Source organism: Eurypyga helias, unplaced genomic scaffold, assembly GCF_000690775.1.
Source record: "Eurypyga helias isolate BGI_N326 unplaced genomic scaffold, ASM69077v1 scaffold32358, whole genome shotgun sequence".
Lineage (NCBI taxonomy): Eukaryota > Metazoa > Chordata > Aves > Eurypygiformes > Eurypygidae > Eurypyga > Eurypyga helias.
Window position 1 is genome coordinate 58 of NW_010265494.1, and position 11,513 is coordinate 11,570.

General features: G+C 54.4%; 1 protein-coding gene across 1 annotated transcript; it reads right to left on the reverse strand.

Annotated features, from left to right (window-relative positions):
- Nucleotides 1-967: 967 nt before the first annotated feature.
- Nucleotides 968-2,844, reverse strand: URM1 (ubiquitin related modifier 1; the record flags this gene model as incomplete). The annotated part of the gene is made up of 3 exons (XM_010156769.1): nt 968-1,036; nt 1,701-1,749; nt 2,763-2,844. Coding segments are annotated over 3 exons (200 nt in total), but the record flags the coding sequence as incomplete, so codon positions are not given.
- Between the last annotated feature and the right edge of the window lie 8,669 nt (nt 2,845-11,513).

Sequence of the window (11,513 nt, forward strand, 5' to 3'; positions counted from 1 at the left end):
CTGGAAACTGAAGAGCATCCGTGTCCTAGCAGAGCCGCGCACACCCACTTCCGCTGCGCTCACAGGACTTCCTCAGGGTGCGCAGCAAGAAGTCTCCCCGCCGATGGAAAGGGTTAAAACCCACCAACCTTCCCTTCCCGGGTCTCCAGCCCCAGCCCATCCCCGGCCAGGCTGCAGCAGCGCAGCTCCGGGCCTGCCCGGAGCGCAAAGGAGGCCGATTGATTCCGTCCACCGCGGCGGCAGCAAGAGAATTCCCTGCCCTTATCGCTCCGTGCTCTCTCGGCTCGGGCACGGGTTTGTTTCCCCTCCACTCCAATGGTTACAAACGGACGGTGCTCCCTGCCTCAGCTCAGGTATGAAGGCGGCAGAAAAACCAACCAAAAAAAGCCTAGTTCTCTCCTACTTCCCACAAATAAACATCCCAACGAGCGGAAAGCCGCTGCAGAGGGCTCCGAAGCTGCACTGTCTGTCACCGCAGACCTTTTGTTTCCTCGTACGTCTCGCCCTTCCCCGACGGTCCCCGCAGCGGTTGCACGGCCCGTGCCAACACCGAGTAGTGTGTTCAAAGAATCCCAGCCCCGAGCGGAGGCGCCCCAGCCTGGCCCCAAAGCCGGCCCCAGTTGCCCCCCAGAATGCCCTCCTGCCTGCAAAGAGACGTCAGCTCCCCTCTTCCGTCCGTCGCGGAGAACCAAGATCGCAGCGGCTGCAGGTTGGGGTACCCGGAGGCGCAGTCGGGAGAGGCGAAATGAGGAGCAAAAGATGGATGCTGTTGTGGTGGACAGCAGGCCGCGTGCCGGCGGGGTTTTATTTGGCTGTCTAGTAACAAGTGAGCGCGGCGGGAAGATGCAGAGACCGGGCGCAGGCAGTCCAAGAGAGGTTTTGGGTGGGTTTAAGTTTTTGGTTTGGCTTTTTTTTTTTTCTTCTCCCCCAGGGATTTGGATTTACATCCTCTTGTTTTTCCAGGAGTTCACCCGCCGTGCAATGTCGAGATGAAAAGCACGTTATCCTGGTCCTGGAGTTTATAATCCAGCTCACCCTGCAGGCCAAGGAAAAAGAAAAAGGGTTTAAATGTCATTTCCAAATACTAGCTGCAAAAAGGGAAAACAGCTCATAAAGAGATGGTGAGTGTTAGGGAGAGCGAAAGGGGATGTTTCCATCCTAACAGAAGCAAAGGTGAGAGATCAGAGACGGAGCTGCGTTATCCCGCACTTCCCGGAGCAGGGTTTTGACAGGACAGGTAGCTGCCCCAGGCAGGAAAGCAGCGAGGGGCTGTTCGGTGTCAGGGGCTGAGAAGGGAAGATGTTTCTGCGCTGCCTGTTTGGGTAAAAAGCCGCCCAGGGCTGTGCAGCACCCCCTTACCCAGCGCAGGGGGTCTGCGAGGGGCTGTGGGGCTGCGTGGCACCCACTGCACCGTGCCCCACGCGTGGGGGAGGCCTGCCAGCAGCCAGAGGGCAAGGAATACGTGCGCTCTCCCTTCCGACACCGGCTGGCTGATGAGAGTCAGCAGGTTAGAGAAAGGCTCCGGGCTTCTCAACAGCCACTGTGCAACCCAGGGAGAGAGATCCCAGCCTGCCCCTTCCCCCCCAAACTCGAGACGCTTGGCTTGGGGCAAGAATCCGAAGCAGCGTCTCTGAGAGCAACCACAGAACAGCCAGAGCAAGGTTTTCCGCAGAGAAAAGTCGAACTGAAGGAGTACAGACCATTAGTTCCCAGTCTGCGTCGTTGATGAGCACCAAAATTCCTGGCCTCCTGCAGAACAGAGAAATAATTAGGATAGAGAGCTGCTAAGAGCCTCACAAACAGTTCAGAAGGAGGGATGTTATAGTGCGGAACACGAGGCGACTGCCTGGAAAGCCAAAGAGAAAAAGGAATCCTAGCGTGGAGGTGGGAACAGGTACAGCCTGTGCCCTTCCCAGATCAAATAAAGGGGAGGCAGGAGCAATCCCAGCGCTTGTTTGAATCCAAAGGCACCATTCCCGAGGATGCTCCGAGATGACTACACTTCCCTAGGATGCAGAAAAGCCAGGTAATTCAAACCCACGCACGACAGTCGAGCGCGGAGAGCTCGATGGGGAGGTAGGGAACGCTATTCCGCTGCCCCTACCAAAGGCAGCAAACGCCCGGGATCCACTCCGAGCCCCTGATTACAGGCAAAGGGATTCCCCCTCTTTGATCTTCAGTGTCCTGCAATTGTCTCTCCTGTTACCAGGGGACCTGGCACACGCTTCAGCTCACAAAGATCCGTGACGAATGTTAAACACCCCCAGCGCCACCCCGCAGGCAGGGATGGCTTCCACAGCTCACTCTGCTCCATTTCTCTCGGCTGCTTCTTTTTCCAGCCCCCCCACCCCGAAGTTGGCCCCATTTTGACAATAAAAATACATTTCCCAGAAGAAATATTTGTTGGCGTTTCTCCGAGCGACTGCTTCGGTCCCAGGGATTTCGGCAGGGAACGGACAGACCTCTTAAAACCCCTGGAATTGAGGATACGTGAGCTATGTGCTGCTCTGGGTGACGAGGGGGAGAAAGTACACGTGGCTCTGCTTCACGTTTAAGGTTTAAAGGTTTGGGGCGAGGGCTGCAGAATGCACGCTCCATGGGGCAGCGCGAGGTGCAGCGTGGGACACCTCCCCGCTATCGTTTCAGCAAATCCCTTATTTTCACGGTCATTAACTTGATTTTTGCCACCAACAGGAAAAACGTACCCCAAAGCGTGGGGACGGAGAGGGAGACGCAGGAGGATTCCCAACAGCCGTACTTACACAGATTCCCCTTGCATAAATAATTCGGGCCGTTCTTTCAACAGATTCTGCTTGATCCACTTCAGCAGGTTCCTGATATCCCCTGAAAGAGGAAAGGACAGCGGTTCACAAACTAGCTGACGCCAGAACAAAGTGGTGGTTTACCCACGAGAGAGGAGTCGGGGAAGGCGCGGGATGGACGGGAATAGCTGCAAAACTCCGGGCAGGGAGACCCCGCAGGGGACGCTGCCCCGTAGCAGCACCTAACCTGCAGCCCTGCCCCACGGGAGCGCAAAGCTCGGGGCTTCCGCCCCGAACCCCAGAGGTGTCCCGCAGAAAACACATGCTGACATTATCCCACCCCACACCCCGTGTATCACCTAACAAATTGATGTTTAACTCCGCGGGTGCTTAACCAGATTTAAAAAGCCCAAAGGAGCAAGCTTAAGGGACTGAAGGCGCCGAGAGCAGCGCAAACGCTCCGAGATGGGAGTTCCGGGGCGCAAGCGCGTCCGCAGCCACCGAGCGCGCAGGCAAAGGCCCCGGGGCGCCGCAGCCGCGTTTCGGACGCTTCGCAAATACCCCTCGGCGTCACGTTTGCCGGGCCGTGCCAGCTCCCTCCCGCCGCACTCGGTGCTTCCAGCCTCTTTATTAAAGCTCAAGCCTTTATCTTGCCATTTCAGTAGGTGACAGGAAGGATTTGTCTTCATGTAAAAGGAGGAGGAGACACTGCTGGTGGGTTTTTATAGTATCAATTTTACTTTGTGAGGCAAAAACAATTTCTTTAGTGATAGCATCAGTTAATTTCCTATTGGAGAGGTGAGAAGGGACAAGGGGGGGCGGGAATAATCCGTTACAGGGTTTAGAGAAGCTGACAAATTGCAACGTGGGGTTCTCCTGCGTTTGCTTCTACATTTCACCGTGCCACAAACCACTTCTTCATTCTGCATCCACAATCCGTTATCCTCCTGGGGCTCCTTTAAACAGCCTTCTGAAAGCCCCGAAAGAGTTTTGTTTGTTTTCGAGGCGCGAGGAAGCTTTTTGAAGGCGCAGACCCACGAGGGAGGGCTGAGGCCCTGCTGGCAGGACGCGTGGGGATGGGTTTTCCCCGCCGGTTATCCTCGCCGTACCCGCGGGGAACCCTTCCTCGCGCGCCCCTCGGAGCTGAAATCCGATTCCCCGTGCGTTTGCTTCGCGACCAGCAAAAATAAATGCGCTTGAAGCGGCCTGGCTCAGTCCCTGCCTCACCCCAGGATTTGATGGGATTGTGGATGTTATCCAGAGCAGAGCTGGGGTCCTTCTGAGTAACGTTACCCCCAGCGCTTCCGTCGCACCAAGGATAACAGCCCTGGCACAGGCAAGTGCACAGCAACGAGGCAATAGGGATCTGTCCATCTGCAGCAGATGGGGACCTCTTCTCAGGGAAAGGGGGAGGGGGATGCTCTGAGATTCCCCCTGTCCCCCCCCCAGGTTTCCCAGGGCATCGGTGCCTCTGGATACGTGCCCCCCGGCACACTGGTCCCGCTCCAGGGTTGCCTGGAGCACGGCAGGGATTGCTGCCTCCAAGGAGTGGATCGCTCTGGTGGGGGCAGAAGGAGCTGCCTTGTGCCGTAAAACCGCCCGGTGAGCCGGATCGCCTGCCTGGGGCCGGCCCACGCCTCCCTCCCACGACCCACAGTTCAGAGAACAAAACCAGCCCACTTCTCGCTGCCTCCCTGGCGACATGCACCGGGGATGGCGAGCGGCGCTCGGAAGGGGTGCGTGGGCCATGCCGGTGGGTCAGTTGCCAGAGCAGGAGTTCGCTACCTTGGCCTTCCCTGGAAAAACGCTGCTGCAGCGTAAAGCCCTCGGGATCTCACACCCCAACGGCTCCTGCTCTCCATCACGGGAGAGGAAGAAAGATGGAGAGGAGCCTTCAGGAGGATCGGGGGGGGGCACAAAGGGGACACCAGCCCCACCGCAGCAACGCCCGTGAGCTGTTTCATATTTATGCCCTTGCGGCAGGGCACACAACAATGAGCTGTGCCATATACCATTCTCCTCGCGTGGAATAAGCAGCCCTTTCCTCTGGGACCTTTCAGGACAGATCATTTAAAGCGAAACACGCTGCACCAGCTGGATAGAAGACAGCCACCTAGGAGCAGTCTGGATGGAGGGGCGAGAGGACTGATTTATTCCAGGCTGGGCTGGAAGCCTCCCTCACCCTTACTCCTTCCATAATAAATGTTATTTTCAGCCCCACCTGAGCCTACGTTCATTTATTCCTCCCCAGAAGTCACATACACACGTACTGAAGAATTTAGACAGTAGGAAAAAAACCCAGATACCCGGAGCTTCCTGGCTCCAAACGGCAAGGAAAATTAAGAGCCCCTTCTCCTCCGCCAACCCTAAGACATAATACTTTGAGCTGCTTTCTCAGCACTGAATTTTTTCCCCTACCTTCATGTCCCTACATTCTGCACACCGATATTACTAGAACAAATCAATTATGAAGGATGAAAAATGACCAGAGTCACACCAAAACTGTCTCCCTCCAGTAAGGTATTGAAAAGGAACAAGATTCCTTCCCGTCGCAAGTGGCCTGGGGAGAAGCCACCTTGCAGCTCAGCGCCTCGAGCAGCCGTCGTGATCAACAGCTCGGGACTCCGCACGTTATCACGACGGAAATAAGAAGAGGTAAATTATAGCACACCCACTTATCTCTCACAGTTGACGCACGTGGCGTGCCCAAGACGTTTTCGTTCTGACACTATGCTACGGGTCTAACAGGTTTCCAGCTGCCCCGGGCTGAGGATCTGCCAGGCAAACAGCAGCTCCCCTACAAAGGCCAGACAAGGAGGGAACAGCCTCCCAACCTTAACCTCCCAAGTTAAACCGCCCCTCCGACGCAGCGGTTTTACACTCCTGTTGGCTCTCAAGCTGGCCCCCGTCACAGAGCAGAGGTGCCTGCTGTTTGCAGGAGCACGGTTGTACGGCGCGTGCTGCCGTCTGGCTGCAAGAACGACCGTGCGTTTTGGGGAGGATCAGGTGAGAGCCGAGACGACGCAACATTTCGCTCCCACTCAAGCCCAGCTCATCCCAGGAATGGCGTATTTGTATCATCACTGCACGGTCTCAGTGAAACCCTTCCGGTAGCCTGCTCCAACCACAGCCAATACCCACACCAAAAAATCCACCCTAATTACTGGTAACTGTCCTCGCCACTGGCAGCATCAGCAGAGAAGCCAGAGCCAACAGGCCACGGGAAGCTGAAATATTCTCAAACTGCAAAGGAGGGACCGAAGCACATGGTAGGAAATCCCTGTCTCATTTGTATACAGAGACAGCTTTTGTTGCCTGTGCTAACAGTACATCAAACCCCTCCAAATTCTCAGGAAAAATAATCTAAAGTTAATTAAAAAAAAAGAAAAACCGACAAACGTTTGAGAAAACTGCTCAGTTCAAGTGCACAGATGGGAGCTCAAATCCACAATACATGCATAAAACAACTCGCCCGGCGAAACACACAGCTCGGGAGAACCAAGCGTGTGCTTGCAGTGACACAAAGTCATTGGCTTGTCACGCAAGCGGACAGGATGCAAGAACTGCAGCGAGCGTGCATACAAAACCCCATCAGCCTCGGCTCATTTTCAGTCCAGCTGCATCATAAACAGTCCCGGTGGTTGTGGCACGCAGCACCGCACAGCCTGCTCGCTCCTCTTGCCTATCCTCCGAGGCCCGAGCTTCTGCATTACCCCAACTGTTCCTCGATGAAGAATCTGCTGAGCTTCCTCTGCAAGAGAAATGCATCCACGACTCCATTTTAGCACTGCCTGGAACAAGAGCCCGGGTTCATTTGCACCCTCAAAACCGAGGCTGGAATCCATCCATCTTCCCCAGCTCAATAAAACCTCCGCGGCCTGACAGATTCATCAGTGATAACTCAGCAGCGAGGGAACTCGCTGTGTGCAGAGCGAAACCCGGTGCTTCCAACAAGAAACACCACGCTGGGCGTTGTGATGGAAGGATCTGGCACCCAAGTGATCAACGGGCGGAATCGCAGAAGGATTTTGCACAACGGTAATGCCAGTGGGCACGGACACGGAGCTCTTGGCTCCCGGGGAGACGCACGGACAGATCCACACGTGCGCAAGGACCAGACACTGCCATGTCCCTGCCCTAAAATCCCCGTACAAACCCGCACGAAGCAGGCAGCCCCCCCAAGGGCACCCAGAGGGGGTAATCACACCTGTGTTCATGCCTTGGCTGCAGAGCTGGGAGCCTATTTTGGAGAAATGGGGCAACCCTATAAAGGCCAAAGCATGAAAAATCCCCTTCTGGTCCGTAATAAATAAGATATATGCAGCACTGGTCACTAAGGGGTCAGTGCTGCAAGAGCACAGCGCTTTCCCGGGCCGCCTTGCGGATACCTCCCTGTGGGGTACCATTTCTTTAACCCAGAATAAGATCATTTATCATACTGACCATGGCTGAGCTCCAATTTGCTGAGGTCACTAACTCTGGACGAGCACCGCTCCACCCACATTCTCAGCCACGGGCCTGTAACCATGACAAAGCCCCTTCCCTGCCGCTCCTCTGCCATTATTCCCCCTGCCTGCATGGAAATGTATGGAAACACAATTTGTATCCCCCCTTTTCCCGCTTAAGGAGCTTGTTTTTGTAAGACTGGCTCCCTATACCTGCAGGTGAATGCCTTCTCTCCGCTTTTGAATCCGACAGCCCTCCAGGAACCTGCTCGCTAAGCGAGCTTGTTACAAAACCTGACCTAAGGGATCCTTCAGACTCCTCCAGCTTCCCATCCAAGAGGCAAACCGTTCGCCGAAGCAGAGGATGGTGTGCCATAAACTGCAGAAGAAGAGCCGGAATAGCTGGTATAAATGGAGTCGCAGGCAAATGGGTTCAGTGCTACACAAAGCGCGCAGCAAAGGCAAAATTCTGCAGCAAGAGCAAAACCCATTCTCTGAGACGTGCACAGCCAACCCCGCCGCACACTGGAGCGGGCTGTGATTTAAACACCAGGGAAAAAACAGGGGTAACTACAGCCAGGCACAAGAGAATCCCAATGGTTGCTTTCGGCTGTTCTCGTCTGCTGCAAACGAATGTCAAGGTCTTGGCTTCTGTAATTTTTAATCGTGTTATGACATATTTTCCTCACTTCTCAGCTAAAAGAGCAATGCTCTTCTCTGTTTCCTTGTGTCCCGCACAGGAAGGGATCACAGGGGTCTCTCACAGCCCTCCTATTAGCAGCAAATACTCGGATCCTGGTCATCACCCAGCAACTCTCAGCCCCGAGATTTTAATCACAGCTCTCATGGAGAGGAGCTGCTTGGGATCTTCCCCTCCCCAGCAGAACACAGGTTCAACGGATCTCCAATCCCACGCGCTAGCCAGGAGCAAGCCTCCAGATCCATCAGATCCCGTGACAAAAAAAACAGCTCTGAGCTGATCCTCAGGGTAAACCTAATCCCTACTCATTTCCAAAGTCAGAGCATCTAATCCCATAACACCCAACGCTATTGTCACTTCAGGCTCCCAAATAAATGCCAGTGCACCAAACTGTCTCTTTTAATTAGGATCACAGACCACTAGCGCTGTCCCAGGGTCTCGCCTCTCGTTCAAAGTTGTCAAAGGGGGAAACGGCGAGAGCCGCCACGACTATCGCCCCGTCAGCGAAGCGCCAGGCTGGGAATTGCAGACGTTAAAAACGACGTCTTGTTAACGGGCCCTGGGGATTTTAGCCCACTGCCGGTGCAGAATTACGCCCCACAGACCATCCCGAGCCTTGCTCGCTCCGATCTGATGAGGTTGAGCAACGCAGACCTGTACCAAACCCCAAGGAGACTGTGCCATGGTCTGATAGTCTCTGCAGTCAGGAATCTCCTGCTAATGCACCCAACTCCCATTTCTTCAGCCCTCCCTATCAATCTGCGCTGGGTGACGTTGTGTCATCCTGGCTATAATCCGTCCTTCCCAATGACGAAGGAGATATCCCACCTCATCACTTTTCCATTCATTTATCCTGCTTCACCTTGAATGTTGCTGGTTCGGGTTTTTTTTTAAGCTGCTGGGGAAGACAATTCAGAAAACATGTTACTGACCGCGGGCGTGACGCTCAGCCGAAACCCATCAACCTGAAATCTCCTATTTTCCCAGCTTCTGGGTTTTGTGTGGGTGCACGCGCAGTGCGGATTAAAAAGGAAAACCCAACCACCGTGCGCAGAGACCACACGGAATCGATGTGAGACACCCCCCTCCCAACTCGCAAGGAAGGTGGCTGCTCCCACCAGCGTGCGGAGGGATTCGCTGGCAGCCTGGCACTGCCCTGCTCGAGGGAATCCCCTGGGCTGGGCTCTCCCTGGCACTGCCAGCTGGATGAGAAACTCAACTCCTCGCCCCCCTCCCAGCCTGGCTGCTGGCCCCTCCGGCTGGTGGATGAGCCACGCTCAGCTCTGCTCAGAAACTGCCACGATTTTAGTCCTGAGTACGGACATCACGCGGCGTCCGGTCCTCGCCTCTCTTTCGGGCTCAGATCTGCTTTGCTATTATTCGACTTTCATCCACGGCGAGCACCATTAAACCGATTCCTGTCCACCCTGCCCAGCCACCCCCACGGATACTCCAAGCCCCTCAGTCTTACTTGAAAGGGGAAAAGAAAGGGCCAGTGAGATGATCAGGGTGGAGGAGAGGGGGGGTTTAAGATTTACAAGTGAATGGAGGTAAGAATGGAGCAGTTTGTGGGATAAAGGGGCTGCAGAGGGAGCTTTACAGATGTGCAGAGGGACGGCGGCTCATTGTTTAATTAAGCAGAAAGTGGCTCTTTTGAAAAGCAATTTTGCACAGGAGCTCTGAGCTCAGCAAACAACTCCTGCGAGTGAGGGCAGCAGGAGAAAGGAACAGCTGGCCCGGAGCCGTGTGAACCGCATGCTAAGCGGTTTAAAGGGCCCGGATCCTCCTCCCCGGCCCTGCTCCGCTGCCACCCCCTGAACAGGGCTGTCAGCACGGCAAATCCCCCCGAGAGAAAGGAGAGAGCAGAGCGGGGGGGCTGGCACCGAAAGGTTACCCTGCTAGGTGTCCGCACTGCAATACAGCGGCTGGGAAGGAGGGTGGAACAGCCAGGCTTTGTTATCCCAGGGATTTGGTCACACACAAGAGCTGGTTTCTCCGTGCCTGGGAAGCATCTTCCACAATGAGTTGGGATGAGCCGACTCGGGAACGCGGCTCCACGGCCTCCCGGGAGAGCTGGGATGGCTCCTGCAAGGGCAGACATTTGTCCCTGCGAAGGACTGGCTCCTTGCGCGGAAGCGACGCGCGGCCTTGCCGGGACGGCGACCCGAGCTGCGCTCGCAGCCAGGGCTGCCAACAGGGCAGGGGCCTCACGGCATCCCAGCAAACGCCGATGGCTGGAGAGAGCAGCCGGGATCCAGGGCTGAGCTAGTGCAGTCCGAAGTCCCACCCTGTGTCACCCACCGAGTCCCCTTTCCTTGCCAGCAACCACCTGCCTTAGAGAAATGGGAATAACCCCAAGGTCCTCGGAGAGCCGCGGGTACCACGTGCTTACGGTTGAGATTTGACTGCGTGGAATTCCACAGACCCATGGAGGTTTTTTATCATTCTTCTAACAAGTCTCTGCGTTCCCAAAATATATTTTTGTTCTTTCTTTGGAGCAAGTTTTAAAACCTTAGGAATAATAAAAGGAGCAATAAAAGCATCCCAGAATATTAACAACTTAACTGAGACTATTACCTAGCAGGTATCTCTGGGCATTCAAGGATGCCAAGTGCCACTCTTCATCTTACACGTTGTTTTGGCACAGCACCCCAGTCAACTCTGAACACGTGCCATGCTGTATTTTTTAAGCCACGCTGCCTGTAACCCAGGTCTGATCTCTTGAGATCCCCAGGCACTTTTCCGAGAAGAGGAATGCTCCCAAGTCCCCAGCAGTCCTCCACACTGTACAGAGCCAGGCCCCTGGAAAGCAAAGCTCTCGAGGAGCAGACCATGCTCTTCTCTACAGGAATTCAACATAATCAGCACTTGGCAGATCATTTCAATTTTCCCTCTTCAAAAAAAAAAAAAAGAATTTGATTAGCAACAGGCTTTTTCCCTGGGGTTTTGGTAAAGGGAAACCACAAACAATTACCAAAACACACTGATTAAAAATTGATCCTTCCAGACTTGTAAGTGCCAAAACACACAGTGAATTCTTGATTACCCCAGAAGGGGGAAGCGATCGCTGCTGAAAGTGGCCACTGCAGCTCCAAAAACACAAGTCCCATCCCTGAAACCCCAGGAGAAGTTGGAATTCGAAGGCCCGGACCCACAAAGTGGGCAGCCTGCAGCACAACCGCCAGCGACTTTACAAACGGCCCCAACCTCCGGATACAACACCCAGTAGGGAGCACAGCAGCGAGGTTTTAAACACTCTTCCATCAGCACGACGCTGCTGAGCTCAACCTGGAATGACTACAAGGGTTAAACAATGCCAGTGACTTCCTACCCATGCAATTCGCATGGCCATAGACAAACCCACCACTGTGAGTCCCAGTGAGATGGAGGAAGGAGCTCCGGCATCGCTTGCAGAGCCGCTGTACAATGATCTATTTGATTACTGAAGCACTTGGTTAAATTACTGTGGCTTGTTTCAGGAGGAGGCTGCCAAATACATTTTCAGTTTTTAATTTAGGGTTTCTCTCTTTTATGCTCCATTGTCTCTAATAGCCTCTTAGATGCTTGAAAATAAAGTTGATTTCCCTGCCAATTTAATCCTCTCTC